Source organism: Vipera berus (assembly GCF_964194415.1).
Source record: "Vipera berus genome assembly, chromosome: 10".
In the NCBI taxonomy this organism is placed as follows: Eukaryota; Metazoa; Chordata; class Lepidosauria; order Squamata; family Viperidae; genus Vipera; species Vipera berus.
Window position 1 is genome coordinate 18,820,531 of NC_138213.1, and position 19,203 is coordinate 18,839,733.

General features: G+C 43.0%; 1 protein-coding gene across 5 annotated transcripts; it reads left to right on the plus strand.

Moving 5' to 3' along the window:
* The first annotated feature begins 73 nt into the window (after positions 1-73).
* On the plus strand, positions 74-15,077 carry CIAPIN1 (cytokine induced apoptosis inhibitor 1). 5 transcript variants are annotated; one of them, XM_081335869.1, is made up of 9 exons: positions 74-294; positions 3,019-3,218; positions 4,942-5,094; positions 7,064-7,137; positions 7,515-7,680; positions 8,514-8,587; positions 9,604-9,719; positions 11,000-11,069; positions 13,080-15,077. In XM_081335869.1, exons 2-9 carry the CDS (start codon positions 3,062-3,064, stop codon positions 13,188-13,190), a joined length of 921 nt encoding a protein of 306 aa, XP_081191995.1. In that variant the 5' UTR covers positions 74-294; positions 3,019-3,061; the 3' UTR covers positions 13,191-15,077. The 5 variants fall into 5 exon arrangements, with proteins under 5 accessions (XP_081191995.1, XP_081191997.1, XP_081191999.1 ...); XM_081335871.1 differs by having other exon boundaries at positions 248-431; XM_081335873.1 differs by having other exon boundaries at positions 265-294; positions 3,043-3,218.
* The last annotated feature ends 4,126 nt before the right edge of the window (positions 15,078-19,203 follow it).

Below are 19,203 nucleotides of genomic sequence, written 5' to 3' on the forward strand. Positions count from 1 at the left end.
AAAGAAGCGAGGGGCTGGGCGTGACCGCCTCGCGCAGGGGGAGGGGGAGGAGGGAGAGAGGCGCCAGCGATAGGCTAAGGCCTCCCGGCTTCCCCCGCGTGCGGTCTCCACCCAATCATAGATTCTGCTCACTCATTTTGAACCCCGGTGCCGTAAGCGCCATCTTTGAAGCGGGGCCGAGGGGGGCGGGAGCAGCTTTTCCACCGGTGCTCCGCCACCATCTTTGAAAAGGGCAGGCCCAGCTGAGGAGAAAATCAGGACGGCTGCCGGGCCGAGAAGCACGAGGGGCGACCGGTAGGCGAGGGCAGAGCGGGGGCGTTGCGCCGAGGAGGACTTTCCCTTCTCGTCTTTTCTGTGGGAGCTCAAGGGACTGTCCGAGACCCCCGCCCTACAACCCCGAGAGGTGGGCCGGGCAACGCGCGCCGTCAGCGGTTAGTTAGGACGACCGTTGCCGGCCCTCTTAATCCCCCGCTCGGCCTTGTTTTTCCTCAGGATTTCCGACGTGTTTTTAACAATCGCTCTCTGGGCTGGAAAGGAGAGGGCTGAGGTCTGTCTTTAGGGCTGGGGGAGTGTTTGAATCTCGCTACGAAAGCGTCAGTTTTGATCTTTAGAAAACTTAAAAAAATGGAAAAGCCGTATTTTTCACGCAAATAATAATAATAATAATAATAATAATAATAATAATAATAATAATAATAATAATAATAATAATAATTTAATTTCTATACCGCCCTTCTCCCGAAGGACTCAGGGCGGTGTACAGGGCAAATACAGTAAAAATACAACGTACAAAAGTTAAAAAAAGAATTAAATAATGCAGCCCAATTCCAATACAATTAATACAGTTAATATTTAAAAAACCCCAAACTCATCAGACCAGGCCGGCTTGTTCAATCCGATAAGAAGAGTGACCTTGCTTTAAATTTTTTTGGGGGAAAAAATATTTAATATCTGGTAAATAATTTTGATTTCTCAGAGCCGGGGGGGGGGGGCTTGGGGGAACCCCCGGGGGTCCTGGAAGCACAGCTGGATGAGCCTCTTAGAGGATTTAAAGATGGCGTCATTTAAAGGTTTAATTTAAAGATGGCCAAGGCGGGACTTGAACTCACGCCCTCCTGCTTTCTGGGCTGGTGCCTTAATCACTAGACTAGGGGTCTCCAGCCTAGTGGACTTCTGAACTTCAACTCCCAGAATTCCCCTGCCAACCATGCTGCTGGGGAATTCTGGGAGTTGAAATCCACAAATCTGGCTGGGGAATTCTGGGAGTTGAAGTCCACAGGTCACCAACTTTGGAGACCCCTGCATCAGACCCAACTAGCTATTCCTCTTCTTAATTTTCCTGCATTTTAGGCATGTTACTGGAACTGGCTAGAGAATTCTGACAGTTGAAGTTCACATATCTGGCTGGGGAATTCTGGGACTTGGAAGTCCACAAGTCATCAGGTTTGGAGACCCCTGCACCAGACCAAACTGGCTATTTCCCTTCTTATTTTCCTACATTTTAGGCATGTTCCTGGAACTAGGCTTGGCTGAAGGAAAAGGAGGGGACAAGGAGTTGGGGAGAGGGTTCAGTGTCTGTTGCTTTTGAATAAGGCAGCCCCTTCCCTCCTCACCCCTTAGTTGGTGCCCATAAGTATCGTACATTAACTATGACGCCTTGCCCACCGTTGTCCAGAAAAAAAATTAAAAATAATGACTTATTACAATAGCTTATGCTATTAAAGGTCAAATTTAAATGAAATTCTTAAGGCATGTTTTATTATCTGTTATAGAGCCAATATCTAGAATAAAATATGTATTGCACTGCTGTTAGCTGACTTCCCAGAATGCAGAGATTGCTTTATATTAATCTATTGCTGGCTGGTCACTATGATTCTGCATCCTTGACAGTGATCAAATTCTGCTCTCAAGGTCAGGGATCAAATTCTGACCCAGCAACATAAATACTTTATTCTTGAATAAGTATCGCAGAGCCTTTTCTTTCTATCGGGCTTTTGTGCTATGCTCTGTAAGGCTTCCTTTTTACTGTTGTAGTTTTTGGGCTATGATTTTAGATTGAATCAACATATTTATCACATCACCCCCTATTTATGGTATGCACAAGACATAATAAAGACAGAACGAAAAAGGAAATACAGCTAAAACTATTTTATACTGGCAGTTATATTGCGGATAATGGCAAAAATGCCATTTTGGGGGCACTGAAAAAGAATTGAGCAGTTTCCAACATATATCCTTGTTGTCATCCTCTTGCAATTGCTGTTAACACAGGTATAGCTCTATCCCCTTAAACCTCCATTTGCATATAAAACAGGCTTTCTGTGTTAAGCAGCATAGCTTTATAGGAATAGTTAAGAATAATTGTAGCTGACTGTAACTGGAGCCAGAAAAGAGACTGTCCTATAAACAGTAAACCTGGTGACTGACCCAGACTGGATCTTGCAAATCCGTTTATTTGTTCATATTTCATATTAATGGCCTGTCTCCCTCGGATTTTATTTATTTATTTATTTTATTTATATACCGCCCTTCTCTCATTTCTGTCTTCCCATTTTCCCCCATGTGGCAGAAATAAAGGTGAGAAACCACCAAAACCCACCAAAAATGGGATCACATGATCAGGGATGTGTATGGCTTTTGGAACTTTGAAATTAGGTCGTAAGCAGCTCTGCAGAGGTCCATTGTAACTTTGACCATTAAACTTACGGGTGTCAAACACGTCACGTGACGTGTTGCGACCCTTCGCATTGCCAGCAATGGGGTGGGTGCAGCTTCAGCATGATGAAACTGGCCCGTGGGCCAGCAGTTTGACACCCTAAAAACTGGTTCTTAAATGTGAACTACTTGTAAAATATTTCATCCAGTGTTTTCTAGTTCTCTCTATAATTGAAAAGTATGCAATTCCTCAACATGATGCCTTCTAAATTTAAGCTTTTTTTGAATGCACTCACAGAGTTCCTCAAAAATATTGTATTAATTTGAACCTTTATTTGCTATGTTTTGTCTTTTTTATTTTAGGGAACAATATCTGCTTGCTTTCAGATCTTGAATTAATTCCAGCATGGCAGAGTATGGGATCTCTCTTGGTGAACAAGTGGCTGTGGTTTGCGATAGTTACGCCCCTCCCGAGGCACTCCAGAAATTTGTCCAGGATGTTCAAGCAGTTATTGGAGCTGAAAGTCATATTTCTGTAGAAAACGTCAATCAGCTGCTTTACTGTGAGTATTCAGAAGTATTCATTATCATGGTAAATATATTTTAGTTAAAGATAACATGTTCCATTTATAAAGGAGAATTCTTCATTATTGTTAATACATTAGAAAACGTATGCATGATGGTACTTGGTTAATGACCGTTCAAAGTTATGCTGTCCCTAATGAGGAGACATAGCAGGTCTTTGAACTTGTGACTGTCGAAGTATCCCTGGTGTCATGTGATTGAGATTTGGACACTTGGCAACCAGTGCACATTTATGACTGTTGCCGGATCCTACAGTCATGTGACTGCTATTTTTGCACTTCATAGCCAGCTTCCAACAAGCAAAGTCTAGAGAAGCCGGCAGTCTCACTGCTAAGCTTGTAAGCCGCCCTGAGTCTTTGGAGAAGGGCGGGATATAAATGGAATTTAAAAAAAAATTGCAGTCACATGATGTCCCACTTAATGACTGTTGATGACTTGCTTAACATTAGCAAAAATGATGTAAATTGGCATAGTCATATGGTGTTTCACTTGCAACCATGTTGCTTAGCAACACAGTTAATGGTTATTAAATGAGTACTGGTAGTTACAGGTAAAAACTGCTCAGACATTCTGTGTTGAGATTATTCCTTTAGTCTAGGACAGCAGAGAGAAACCCTAAATGACTATCAGGGGTGCTTTTTTATTCAACAGTAATTAAAATAGTCTATCCAAAATACAACCCTCTAACAGTGCACGGCCACAATAAATTTACTGATAAGAGAGAGAATCCAGTTCACCCCCTGTCTGTTTCATCTTATCGTATTACTACACGGCAATGTTCACAAGTCAAAGTTAATAATGATAATTAACTTTGCAAATATAGGAAAACAAATTCCTTTTTCTATCTGAACAGATTGATCCAAAGAAGTTTTAGGTAACTATCCACACATTAGAAGGAAAAAGGGAAATGTATAAATGCAGATAGGTACAGAAAGTTACCAAAGAAATAACATGAGCTAAAAAAAAGAACCTTATAAAATGTAGGTTAAAGCTCATTGTGATAATATCCATATAAAACCTGAAGCCTCATCTGTGCAGTGGAGGGGGAAAGGCAGTGGCACATTCTGGAGTTGAGGATGTGCTCTGGATAGGAGGGCAGATCTTTACATTAAAAATCAGAGATCTACCAGAGAAACCTTGTAGAGCCTGATTTTATATAGGGGTCAAGGAACTGAATGTGGCCATAACATAACTTAACCTAAGAGGCCTAGTAAAGGAATCAAACTCAAAGCAAGCTGTGTTCAACTGACGGGTAAAAGTTTCACCTGAAGATGAAGGCTCAATTGTCTCATCCAGAAAGGCCAGAATCAAAGCAGGCAAAGCACATTCTCAGAAAGTGGAACACAATTACAGCTTCCACAGCAATATTTGGCACAGAATAAGGCAATTCAGGGTCCTTGGTTGGGAGAGTACAGAAAAGGAATCTGGACGTTTCCTCACTTTGTACAAGCTGGAAATCAAACTCCACAAAGTTTTTCAGCATTGCCACTTGGAAGTGCTTTTCCAAAGTCATTCTGACTCCACAAACAGTTATTCATTGTATCTAATTCATCAGCAACTACAGCAGCGTTTTTTGAACTGGGCAACTTTAAGCTGTTTAAACTTCAACTCCCAGAATTCCCCCGCTAGCATGATGGGTACGTGCATATACTCAAACTGGTAAGTAGGTACGTGTATATGCCTACCATTTTCTTTTCTCAGCATCCCACAAAGAGTCCAGCTTTGATGTGGTTCTCTCGGGGCTGGTCCCTGGCAGTCTAATGCAGCACAGCGCAGAGGTGCTTGCTGAAATAGCTCGGATCGTGAAGCCTGGAGGTCGTGTCCTTTTGAAAGAAGCAGTGACCACCAAAACAGGTAAGTTTTTAGTCTTTCTCTTACCTTTGTCCATTAATTGGGCCTCTATTCATCTAATCCATCCCCACTTTTATACCTGCGGAGAATAAAGGCCAGTACAGGGTTGGCTGATTTAAACATACTTGTATTTAAAACACGGGGGGGGGGGGGGGAAATAAACTCATTTCTTCTTGAGTTTAGCCCAACTTTTGATGGTTACCTGGATACATCCATGGAGTTTTCTTAACAATATCCTGCAAGTGGGCTACAACTGTCTCTTCCAAGACCTGTTTTTGGCTTTCCAGTTCAGCCTCAGTAACCGTGAGATTTACTGGAAAATCTCCCAACGAACAGTCAGGTGTGACTTTCATTAGTTTTTGGGCCAAATAGAATTAATCTAATCCTGTCACTGACTGAGACCATGTGTAGCCCAGGATGCACCGGTTTGAAGAGGGACAGTGTGTAATTTTATCCAGTCACAAGCCTCCATTCTGGACAGCGAGAAACAGCTTTTGAAATAACTCTTGCTGTTACTATCTGGCTCCAGAACTGTACCCCTACTGATTTCACCTCTCCTAAGTTCCATCTCCTGTAATACTGTGGCTATTTTTTATTTCTTTTTTCTCTATTTTAAGAAAATGATTCCAGACCATTTAGATTCAGGTACAGTACAAAGCAAATCAGTCACATTTAAACAGTGAAAACAAAGACAGCAGATTAAGATACGATGTATTATAGCAGTATATTAGCACACATTTGAAAATGGGTCTGTGTGGGCTCCATAGTGCTGGTGTTACAATTGAAAGCGCTTCCTCTTTTGTATCTACCAGAAAATTGCATGTGAGGTAGGAATAAATAACAAAGAAATGACAATTTGACTACAAATGAGCTGAGAGGGGTCTAGAGGTGATATCACTTCAAGCTATTTAGCATCTTAATATTAAAACCTGAAATTTCAGTTGAGACAAGAAAGCAATGTAGTGCAGTTAATGTGAGATTTGTGAGGGCTGCGAAGAATCCTTGAAGCTTCTTCAGGTTTCCTCTAATTTCCTGACACAACTCTTTTTCTGTGAATCGTGGTGAAGGAAATGAAATACAGTTAATCATATTATCATGGCCGACTGAATAAATCAGATTGCCTATAAGAATTATAGACCAAATAGATCAACAGGAGCACCATGGCTCATGTGGTTAGGACCCTAGATTGAGGATCAGCAAGCCCATGTTCGAGACTCGATTGCCGCTGGGTGACAGGGTGAGCTCCCATCGTTCGCTCCAGCTCCTGCCGGTCTAGCAGTTCAAAACTGCCCAGTCACAAGTAGATCGGTAGGTACCACTTTGGTGGGCACATTAGTGGAGACACGAAAGGCGCTTCCAACTAGGGATCCCTCACTGACCGATCCTTTCACCCTGAAAACACCTTGGTGCTTCTGACACGAACGTGAACCATAGGAACTTTGGTAGCTCCCTGAAAATTGTGAAAGTACCTAAGAGAAGCCTGATCCTATTGCATTCCTTTATTAAATCCATGTATTCTATCAGGGACGCAGTGGCTCAGTGGGTTAGGACGCTGAGCTTGTCGATCAGAAGGTCGGCAGTTTGGCGGGTTGAATCCCGAGTGCCGTGTAACAGAGTGAGCGCCTGTTACTCGTCCCAGCTTCTGCCAACCTAGCAGTTCAAAAGCACGTAAAAATGCAAGTAGAAAAATAGGGACCACTCCGGTGGGAAGGTAACAGCGTTCCGTGCGCCTTTGGCGTCTAGTCGTGCCAGCCACATGACCACGGAGACGTCCTCGGACAAGCGCTGGCTCTTCGGCTTTGAAACGGAGATGAGCACCGGCCCCTAGATTTGGAGACGACTAGCACGCATGTGCGGGGGAACCTTTACCTTTACCTTATTCTATCAGGAGTGATTTGAAAAAAATCTCAGGTTCTTTTTTCTCATAGCTTATTTTTATTTATGGATATTTGCTACCTATTGCATTTCTCAGGTAATGACAGACTCAAGACAGTAAGCAAGCTACAAACAATCGCAACACTCTCTGGATTGGTTGAGGTAAAAGAGGTAAGCATTTTGATGTTGAGTTTTCAAAGAGATTGTTTTAAAAGACTGCGCTTTGAAGAGGCCTTCATGCGGTCGTTCAAAAATACAGCTTTATAAAGCTGTTTGATAGAAGTATATATATAAAATATGCAATACAGCATACCTTATAATCTCAGTTCGTACTTCAAAGGAAATAACAAAATGTGTTTGAGAATCAAAAGATTGGGTTTACCTAGTGAGTAAGCAAAAAGGCCTCTGGAAAAATCTTCCTTTAATAACGGCAAGTGTTATTGTGTTTGTAATTAGCCACCATGGATAATAATTAGCACTTGTTCAGGTCTTTCCTGGCTGGCTGGATTAACTGGTAAAGTAACTTGTTTTTTCCCCTTGCTATCCAGCTGCAGAAGGATGCTTTAAGTTCAGAACAAATTCAGGCTATCCAGAAGCATCTGGATCCGCAATGCAATGAAATTCTTGCCGTTCAGTTAGAAGGCAAAAAGCCTAATTTTGAGATTGGATCTGCAAGTCAGCTCAAGCTTTCCACTGTCAAGAAATCAACAACTGGTAAGAAAAACAGAGAGGCTTTGTCTTCTCAGATTTTCCCCCTCCCCCCCCCCCCCAGGTTTACTTAAGCCTATCTGTAGCAATCATCCTATGGGTAAATTGAGATTAAATGTATACCCCACCATTATTTTGTCCAGATCAAGGCAATAAATATAATCCTCCCTATTTTCCCCACAACCACCACCTTGTAAAGTGGGTTGGGTTAGGAGAATTGACTAGGCCAGGGGTAAGCCACCTTGGCTCTTTTACGACTCGTGGACTTCAACTCCCAGAATTCCTGAGCCAGCATGGGGGAACTATGGCCCCTTCATGACTCGTGGACTTCAGCTCCCAGAATTCCTGAGCCAGCCTGGCTCAGCTTGGAAACTTTCCCTTTCCCCTCAGCATGGCTGGCTCAGGAATTCTGGGAGTTGAAGTCCATGAGTCATAAAAGGGCCAAGGTTGCCTACCCCTGGACTAGCCCAAAGTCACCCAGCTGGTTCAATGCCTAAGGGGTGACTACAACTCCCAGTCTCCCAGTGCAGCACCTTCACCTCCATAACAAACTAGTTCTCAGAAGCCTGGTCCTTTGGCTGTTGATTAACAGGTCCTGTCTCAGTTATAGATCTCATTTGAGCCTTTTCAGAGGAAAAGAATAATACTGATCAGACTTTCCCTGATTATAATTTTTTTGTTTAAATGGACCATTAAAGAATACATTGTCTTCCAAAATCTTAGCTCTGAGATATCAAAAGTCCCCCGGATGGTTTCATATCATAGGACCGAGAAGAATTTTTGAGGCTTATGACATCATCTTTACAGTTGTGTTCTCTGTGGTCAACTGGTTGTTTCAGAAAAACCACGGGTGGATCCCACGGCTGCAAAACTCTGGACTCTTTCTGCCAACGACATGGATGATGAGGACGTGGTAGGTGCAGAAGGGGCCCTCCAAAGGTTGCCAGACAACCTCACCGAAAGTGATGCTCTGCCTTGATTTGTAACATTATGTTTTCTGTATTTCACATTTTTCCTGAGCCATCGCCTAAGCCAGAAAAAAGAGTAAGGTTGGCAGCTCCATATGAGAGGAATTTTAAAACTATTTTATATGTCAAGTGTTTACTTGTGTTTACACTTTGAGAGCAAGCAACTAAATTTCATTTTTAATGTGTGCCATTCTGCCCACAGTAAAAAATGACAGTAAAGGTTATCTATCTATCTATTCCCCCAAAATCTAGATTTTATACAGTTCCCCTATTTTGATAGTAGCAGAGCTCTGTTTTAATACTGTTGCTTTTCTTTAAAGTCTTCAAAGCTATTCAGCAATATTACACGTTTAGTAACAAACTCCGCCAAATGGTGGGAGGAGGCCCTTAATGTAACTATAGGTAGTCCTCGATTTACAACACTTTTTTTTACAACACTTCATTTAGTGACAGCTCAAAGTTACAACGGCACTGAAAAAAGTGACTTATGACCGTTTTTCACACAACCTTTACAGCATCCCCATGATCATGTGATCAAAATTCAAATCCTTGGCAAATGACTAATACTTATGACCGTTGCTGTGTTCCAAGGTCACCTTTTGCAACCTTTTGACAAAGTCAGTGGGGAAGCCAGATTCATTTAACTGAACAACTATGGCAAGAAAGGTTGTAAAACTCACTTAACAAATGTCTCACTGAACAACAGAAATTTTGGGCTCAATTGTGGTTGTACGTTGAGGACTACCTGTACAGGCATCTTTGCTTCCTGTAGATCAGGGGTGTCAAACTGCCAGCCCATGGGCCGGATGCGTCATGTGGAAGCCGCGCCCACCCCATTGCCAGCAATGGCAAAACTCCCGATAAGTTGCACGACGTCAGATGACGTCGCGAGTTTGACATGTCTGCTGTAGATCAAGGATAGTTTTGGGATTTGTTTTCTATGGGTCCTTATTGTCTTCAGGATCTCCTGGATTCAGATGAGCTTCTGGTTCCTGAGGATTTGAAAAAGCCAGATCCAGCATCTCTCAAAGCACCTTCTTGTAAGGAATCTGGAAAGAGGAAAGCCTGTAAGAATTGGTGAGTGTTAAAATAAGTCAAAGACTTACCTGTACATACACACCTGAAACATGGTAAGAAAAATGCTGCAGAGAAAATGCATCTAGAAAATAGAGACTAGATTGCAATCCTGTGAAAGCCTTCTAAATCAGGGTTTCTTAAATTGGCAATTTTAAGATGTCTGGACTTCAAGTCCCAGAATTTCCCAGACAGAATGAATCCTTGGAATTGAAGCCCACACATCTTAAAATTGCCAAGTTTGAGAAAGCCTGATTTAAATTATTCTTAACAATGGAGTGAAGACATTTATTTGGTGTTAAATGAGGAGCTGGACTTGTTTAAATACTAGTTGACCCATAATCCATTAGATTATCCCTTCCAAGATGCTTACTTAAAGCGATAACAGAATGACTGCAGGTGGACAAAAAACGGTGGGAACTGGAATGAGTTCTGACTTCCTACCAGCTTCCCCATTAACTTTCTTTGTGGAGAGCTTGCTGGAATATCAGAAACCACAATCAGGTAACCACGGGGATGCTGCAACGGCCACAATTTTGACAATGAAAGTAGTCCTTGACTTATAACAGTTCATTTAGTGACCGTTCAAAGTTACAGCGGCACTGAAAAGTGACATGACCATTTTTCACATTTATGACCATTGCAGCATTCCCATGGGATCAAAATTCGGTTGCTTGGCAATTGACTCATATTTATGACGGTTGCAGTGTCCCGGGGTCATGCGATCACCTTTTGCAATCTTCTGACAAGCAAAGTCAATGGGGAAGCCAGAGTCCCTTAACAACTGCATTACTAACTTACCCACTGCAGTGATTCACTTAACAACTGTGGCAAGAAAGGTGATAACGTAGGGCAAAACTCACTTAACAAATGTCTCACTTAGCAACATAAATTATGGTCATAAGTCGAGGACTACCTGTACAACTTTGAAATTTGTACAGTCCTTGAAATTTCAATCCCATGGAAGTAATGAGTCCTTGATGTTGGATGCATTTTTTAAGTTAGCCCATTTGAGCTACCTTGATTCAAAAATTGTTGTCCTACAATGCACCAATTCACACAGTTGAAGGTTACAAACAAAGAGACGGGAGGGTTTTAATAGTACATACATTGACAACATTAAATTGGCAATTCCTGGAGTTTTCCTCTTTTGAAAACAAATGAGCGAAAAAGAAAGAAGGAAAGACAGATATGTGTAGATGTTTCCTCTGGCAGAGAGGATTTGGAAGGACAAGGCAATGTCTTCATGTATATTAAACTTACCGCATCTCTTTTCTCTATAGCACCTGCGGCCTTGCTGAAGAACTAGAGCAGGAGAAGAGAAATGCACAGCCAAAGTCTGCCTGTGGCAATGTAAAAACTTCGTTTCCAGTCTTGATCCAGACATTGTTTAGTCTAACAGCAATTAGAATATAATGCCAGCTGCATAGAATAAGGATTTTTATTAATGAAAAAATAGGCCATTGCTCATTTTTATTTGTTGCTTTTATGTATTTTTAGTTAAGTAGGAAATATGGAGGAAATGCTATTTTAGAATATGCTATTTATTTTCTCACAGAAGGAAATGCCTTTCCCATTAGAATGCTTCCAGTTTAATTTTTGTTTTTAACAGATGCTGGGTTTGATTCATTCACGAGTTTGATTGATGGCATTTCAAACAATTGACTAGATTTTTTTAAAGTTATAATTCTTTTGATGTGAGGAATCGGTAGCCAACATCCACATTCATCATCTGCATGTGTGACATGCACATTAGAGCATGGTGGATTTTGGATCTTGCTGCTGTAACACAATATAGATCCAGGAGAGCAGGTTCAGGATTACACACCCTTCTCTGTGTGGAGAGGCATCTGGAGGCATCAATCACCTGATACAGCAGCGGTGTGACAGTCTTCCTCTCATTCCTTCTCTAGCTGGGTTATTCATTTAGTTATCAAATTTAATAGAGGTACCTATCCCCGTGGGCTCTGAGTGGCTTACACGGTATCATATAGGTAGTTTTCAACAGCGGTTACAACGGACCTCTCCAGAGCTACTTACAGTTTAGTTTCAGAGTTCTAACAACTCTCCTCCATCGGTGCTTAGGAACTGGCCTACACTTACGGCCATTGCAGCATTCCACGGGACACGTGGTTGAAATTTACATTTATTTATTTATTTTGCCAGAAACCAGTTTACTTTTTGGTATTCAGCAAAAAAAAATGCCCATTGGCTAAAAATGTGTTCACTTAATGACTGTGGTATTCGCTTAAGACCTGCTCTGTTTGCTTATTGACCCCAACATTTGCTTAATCTCCACCACAAAAGCTGTCAAATCAGGCCTGGTCACCTGGTGACCCTGTTAACAACCGGCACAAATGACAGCTGTGATTCTTGTCTCAAGTGTGGCCAACAAGGACTGCCTGTACTAAATTAAAACAATTAAAAATGTAAACTGAATGAAATAAAGACAGCCGAACTAGAAGCCTGAGAGCCCCCTCCCTCCCCCTGGTTAATCCCAGGCCTGGGTCCTAAGGCAGGGGTAGGCAACCTTGGCTCTTTTATGACTCGTTGACTTCAACTCCCAGAATTCCTGAGCCAGCTGGCTCAGGAATTCTGGGAGTTGAAGTCCATGAGTCATAAAAGAGCCAAGGTTGCCTGCCCGTCCTAAGGGCTTTTCACAATCTCAGTGGAGAGGACGCTGACCCTCTCTCTGGTGAGAAGACAATTCCAGAGGGTGGGGGCTGTGACAGAGAAGGCCCCCCTCCCTCGCTCCCAGAAGATGACAGCCTTTTAATAGAAGGGACCTGGAACACACCCGCTCTGCCCAACTGTAATGAGATGCTGATTCATTTATGGATTTGGTTCATTTGTTTATTTATTTTTATGCTACCCTCCCCCCCCCCCCCCGCTAGGTGAGTCCGGGTGGCATAAAATCAGGTCTCTTGATGGCTCCTTGGAGGAAACAAGAACAACATAAGCAGCCTTTTGGATCTTCAATGAGTCTGAATCTGGCCCCTTTTATTTCCCCCATCCTGTCATTAATGTCAGGTGCAAGAAGCCAGGAGGCAGGATAGGGTTCAAAAGTACTACAGGTTTATTCCACGCAACCTATACACACAACCCTGGACTACCGAGGGTCAAGGTGAATTGGCGCCAGATAGGAGTCAATGGACTTCAAGTGTCGGCAGGGGGAGGCTGGACTTAGGTCTCTTTCAGGGGCGTAGAGGTTCCAAACTGGTGATGTGTTTGACCCCCCCCTCCCCCCCCCCCCCGAGCTCAGCCTGGTAGTCTCCTACACTTAAGGGCATCAATCGCCCTGAAGTCTGGCTGCTCTGCCTGGTGGTTTCGCCTTCTTTAGATGCCACTTTTGTTTCTCTCTAGTGCTACCTGGGGGACGCCTTCCGCTGCGCCAGCTGCCCTTACCGAGGCATGCCAGCCTTTAAGCCTGGTGAGAAAATCCTCCTGAGCGAAAACAACCTTCAGGATTCCTGAAAAGAAGAGCAGCAACTCACAGCTTCCTTGGTGGTGCTTCATGCTTTGGACACAACAGGCAGTTTCTCTAGTAAAGAGGAAGGAAGGCTGGACTTGGTGGGGGATCTGCAAACAAATAGGTGGACAAACAAATAGGCCATGTTCCAGACTCCCTTCTCAGTTGGGATCGCTTTCGGGACTCATCGCTTTCCACCCCTTGATTGTCGTTTCTTTGAAAAGTTTGCATCTAGATTTTGGCTGTTGTCACGCCCTGCAGACAAAAAGATCTTGCTAGTAAACAGCATCAGCCCTGGAGCTACCCAGGATTTGAGAGCGCAACCTTGTCTTACTGAGCCAAGATGTGAGAAAGCTTTCCATTTCCTTTGCCTACAGAATGTGGCTCTGCCAAACGCCAAACAGTGGGTCGGGGTGGGTGGTGTTGGCTTCTACTCAAAACTGCAAAGTATGTCTTCATTCCCAGTTTTGTGCCAACGAGAGGATGGGAGGAGTCAAAAATTAAACTTCTGAAATTTTGACGTTACTTTTGTTTTACTTTGGCTCACCAAGGTGTTGGATCGCCGAGAGGTTTTATGCAGATGTCACTATCCCAGGTCACTGTTGGTTTTTTAAAAGAAAGTTTGAGAGTCCAGTTTGCTGGAAATACCGTCTCAGAAGTGATTGTGGTAAAAAGTTTGATCTGAAACTGTTTCATGGCTCTTCTAGAAAAGGCTTCTACAATCTGGAGTTTGATGTCTATTGAGTGAAGATTATGGAGCATTAGAGGAGCAAGTTGGTTGGCTGGCTGGCTGGCTGATTAATTATGGCAGATTGTATGGGATCAGTCTACATACCAAAGGAGATTAATTTATTAGAGGGTTCAAATGATTGCAGAATGTCCTTCATTTCCATTGCTAGCAAAATTAACGCTTAGCTTAGAGCCCCACATGGGAGGAGGAGGGGCAGATATTCAAGTTGGCTTTAAAAAAGACCAAGAAACACAAAAAAATATTCCTGATACGCACTGAATAATTGAAAAAGCCAACAAACACACATACACACAAAAATCACCATCTGCTTCATTGACTATAGAAAGGCCTTCCACTGTGTTGATCCTGACAAGTGTGGAAGATCCTTAGCAAAATGGGAATCCCACAATATCTCATCGTCCTCACGTGGAACCCGTCCACGTGTCAGGAAGGTGGTGACAATGGCTGCCTCCAGGTCTTCTAGAGTGAGGCGAGGCTATATTGCTCATTGGCAACATCTGTCATCACAGGTCCATACCCTGTGATCTACCAAGGTGAAGACAACAGAATCTTATGGATTCAACCAGTTCTCGACTATCTTGCTTAGGATCCTAAGGATTATTCAGTGTGCATCAGGAAATGTTTTGTGTTTCCTGGCCTTTTCTAAAGGTCATCTTGACTATCTGCCCGCCTTCCTCCCAGGTGAGGCTGCAATCTAAGCATTATTTTGCTAGCAACGGGATGAAGGACATTCTGCAATCATTTGAACCCTCTAATAAATTAACAGGTCATCCTCAAGTTACGACAATTGAGCCCAACATTTCTGTTGCTAAGTGAAACATTTCTTAAGTGAGTTTTGCCCCATTGTATGACTATTCCTGCCACAATTGCTAAGTGAGTCATTTGTTGAGTTAGTAACAAGTGAATCCGGATTCCCCACTGACTTTGCTTTGTCAGAAAGTCACAAAGGGGGTTCACGTGACTTTGGGACACTGCAGCCGTCATAAATATGAGTCAGTTGTCACAAGTCTTAATTTTGATCACATGACCCTGGGTATGTTGCAACTGTTATATGTTTGAAAAACGGCCGTGAGTCCTTTTTTTTCAGTGCCCTTGTAACTTTGAACAGTAACTTCTGGTAAATGAACTGTTTTAAGTCGAGGACTACCTTGAGCCTTGGTGGAGCAGTGGGCTAATGCCTCCTTAAGTAACACCAGCTGCCTGCAATTAGTGCAGGTTCGCATCCCACCAGGCTCAAGGTTGACTCAGCCTTCCATCCTTCCGAGGTAGGTAAAATGAGGACCCAGATTGTTGGGGGCAATAAGCTGACTTTGTAATAATGCCGCTTGGGGTGTGTGTGAAAGCCCTAATAAGCAGGCATATACATAGAATGAAGGCTACTGCTAAGCTTGTAAGCCGCCCTGAGTCTTCGGAGAAGGGCGGGATATAAATGGAATTAAAATAAAAATAAAAATTAAAATAAATATATAAGGGGCTGAGGATGGACACCAAAAAATGGGCTACAGCAGAGGTCCCCAGTCTTTTGGGCATCAAGGACCGGTTACGTGAAGAGGGGTTTTTCCATGGACCAGAGAGTGTGTGGTTTTGTGTGCAGCCTGCATCCCGCGGATGGGGCTTTGCTTGTTTGTGCGGCCCAGTTGCTGGCATGCCGTGGCCTGGTACTGGTCCACGGACCAGGGGTTGGGGATGCCTGGGCTACCAGCTTCGAGGCCTATTGCTGTGACTTTAGGTGTACATAGTCCTTAACTTACAACCAGTTCCCATAATACACTTATATGACAGTTATAACGGTCAAGGTGTGGAATGTGAGTATGGCATGCTCATAACACGCTCGCTCGCATATAGTCACGGTGGTTCCGGCTTCGGTGTAAAAGCCGTTCTCTGGTCGAGATTCAAAAGTCGCGCCTAACAGCTGTTTGGCGCATAAGCCGCGTCATGCCGCGCGCAGTTGTGCGCTGACTGGTAGATTCCTTGTGCGATGTACAGCCAGGAAGGTCGCTGTGGGTCTGGTTCTGTTATGGGAGAAAGCAGATGTCCTTGTGTCCTTGCCCACCCTCGCACCCTCTTACCCGGTTGCTGTAAGATCGGCTCTGTTGCATGATTGGGTCTTTTGGATCTCAAGTTTGGTGTGAGGTTGCTGAGCATGCCTGTCTTGTGCACGGTCGCTTGGTGTGTTTGTATGAAGGCAGGTCTTACGTTTGTCAGCTGTAAGTGATTTTGTGGGATGTGTAATCTGGACTGTCATTTCTCGTTTCATCGCATGTGGTGAGTCAGGTTTCGTTGTTAGGGTTGTTTTGGTCGTGGTCTCAGTACTCTGTTGTTTGGGTGTTGTGTGTGCTTGTTTTGTTGCATGTGGTTGTTTTGTGATGTTGGATTTGTGTCTTGGATCATGTAGTCAGAAGTGGTGGTTTTATGTGCAGGAATGTCATGGTGGTATGGTTGTGCAAACCATCATGGTTATGTTAGAATTCTGTCACATTTAGATCAACTGGAATAGATTGTGTTGAAATAAACCCATCTGTTGTGTTGATATGGTGTTTGGCAGGTGGGTGGGGTAGTGTTTTTGTGTATTTATTGATTGCATTGAAACATTTAGATGTTTTGTATTGTTGTAAATGTTTGATATGGTGGTAATAAGTCACTATGCCTGTTGATTGAGTGGCGGTCAGACAGCCAAGCCTCTTTTAATAGACGGCCGCCTTTAGTGGAGTCTTGAGACATGACTTTTGCTCCTTTGAAATCAAAGGTGTGGCCATGTTCAGCCATGTGGGCCCACACCTGGGAACGTTGTTCTTGTCTTTTGACTGCCAATACGTGCTTGTGTATTCTGGTTTTGAGTCGTTTAGATGTTTCCCCAACGTAGTTGCAATGGCAATTGTTACAGTTGATTTTGTAGATAATGGATGATAAGTCGCCTGTGGGTAATAATTCTTTGAGGTGCATTAACTTGGAACGTAAGGTTTGATTGGGTCTGTGTGCGACGTTGATGTTATATGGTGCGAGAATTCTAGCGGTTGCCTCAGAAACTCCATTAATGTATGGGATTGTTGCCCAAGTTGTGGTAGTTGGTGAATTACGGTCTGAACGTGGTACATTATCTTTGCAACAGCGTCGGATAAAGCTGGATGGATAGCCATTTTGCTTGCATATGTGGTAGAGATACGCTTTCTCCTTGGTTTTTGCTATCTCTGTGCTACAGTGTGTTGTGACCCTTTTAAATAGTGTTCTTATGCAGCTGATTTTATGTGACATAGGATGGTTGCTTTGATAGTGCAGGATATGATTGGTGTGTGTGGTTTTATGGTAAACTGTGGTTGAAAGGTTGCCATCTGGATGGCGGTGAACCATTACATCTAGGAAAGGTAGTGTTATTGCTCTCCTTCTCTGCTATGAACTGGATGTTTGGATAAATTAAGTTTTTGTAAAAATTTGGCGGTGTCACATCGTTTGATGATTGCAAAGGTGTCATCAAAATACCTGACCCAAAATCTGGGTCAGTAATCAGACATTACCACAAGTTCAAGATCCTGTAAAACAGCTTCAGCAATTATGCTTGTGATGGGTGATCCCATGGGTGTGCCTTTTACCTGTTCATATATGACATTATTAAAAGTAAAGTAAGTTTGAAGGCAAAAACCTAGTAACTGGATATAGTCCTCTGTGTTAGGAGAATTGGGTTGTCGTGCTTCTTCTTTTTGTAATTTCTAAAAACAGAGATAGCTAGGTTCTGGGGAATAGAGGTGAATAAAGATATGTCAAATGAGATCATGATCTCATCACCGTTCACCCTTGTTGAATGTAATTTTGTTAGAAAATCCTCAGAGGATGTTACTGTGGTTGTAGATTGATCAACTGGGTGTTGGAATTTTAGACTTAGCCATTTTGCTAGGCCAAAGGTGGGTGTACCCCTAAAGGATACAATGGGTCTTAAAGGGACTCCTACCTTATGGATTTTGGGGAGTCCATAATTGCGTGCCATGGCTGTGTCTCTGAGTCAAATGGCTCTGTGGTCTTCATCATGTATTTGTTTTTTACACCGAAGCTGGAACCACCGTGACTATATGCGAGCGTGTTACGAGCATGCCATACTCACATTCCACACCTTGACCGTTATAACTGTCATATAAGTGTAGGTACAGGCTCCCTTATCATTCAGCCCTTGTTCTGATTATGTCAACAGCTAGCTGACGAAAGCTCAGCAATAAAGAAGGCTTTTTTCTTACATCCCCGAGTTCATCGTTTTATTTTTTACTGATTTTGAATGTCTACACCTGGGATTCCAATAAATTTATTAAATTTAAATTTAAATTATTTAAATTTATATATATATATATATATATATATATATATATATATATATATATATATATATATATATATATATATATATACACACACATATATATACATATATACATATATATATATGTAGGTCTAGAGTCTCGGGTTTCTTCTCGCGTTCCTTTCATCTTCAGAAAGTTGTGGCGACGTTTCGACGAAATCCCATCCGTCATCATCAGGCCGGAGTATTCCTCCTGCTGCTTTCAGGAGCAATGCGTGGTCTGTGTTCCTTTCCTTCCAACTGCCGGTGGGGCTGTGTTCCGACTGGGTGGAGGCGTGGCTGCTTTCTGATTGGGTGGGGGTGTCCTCCGACTGGGTGGAGGCGTGGTTGTCTTCTGATTGAGTGGAGGCGTGGCTGTCTTCTGATTGGGTGGATGTGTGGTTGTCTTCCGATTGGTTGGAGGCGTGGCTGTCTTCTGATTGGGTGGGGTGTGTTCTGAATGGGTGGGGTTTTTTGTTGTGTCGTAATATCCTGAGTGTTGTGATTTGGTGTCTTGAGGAGTGGGCTGTGTAGTGGCCTCCAGAGCTTTGGCTTGGCTCCGAGTTCGAGGACCCGCCATGCATCTCTGGTATGGGTCAGTCAGGTTCGTGTGTGCGTTCTTCTGCTTGGGTGATAGCACTTTTGCTTGACTTGTTCTGTCTTCTGTGTGGGAGAGTTTTTGTTCTGGGTGTGGATGAGTCTTGCTGGGGCTGGTGGTATTTGGGGTTGTTTGTTGGTTTTTTAAATCCTTGTTTGCTGAAATTCGTTTGTCTATCAATGCTGGTTTCCAAATGGCATGTAGGCGGGAGGTGTCGTCTCGCTTGTTCATACTGTCTGGGTGTTTTTCTATTTCAATGGCTTCTCTGATTATTCTGCTATTGAGATGTTCTATTTTGGCGATTGTTTTTGTACCTTCAAAATTGATGTTGTGTCCCGTAGTGTTTAT

Bases quoted from the DNA above. Each gene is read 5' to 3' on its own strand.
- CIAPIN1 (XM_081335869.1), top strand. From the start codon at position 3,062: ATGGCAGAGTATGGGATCTCTCTTGGTGAACAAGTGGCTGTGGTTTGC. The intron at 5,095-7,063 runs GTAAGTTTTTAG...TGCATTTCTCAG, and splicing joins AGCAGTGACCACCAAAACAG to GTAATGACAGACTCAAGACA. The intron at 7,681-8,513 runs GTAAGAAAAACA...TGGTTGTTTCAG, and splicing joins TGTCAAGAAATCAACAACTG to AAAAACCACGGGTGGATCCC.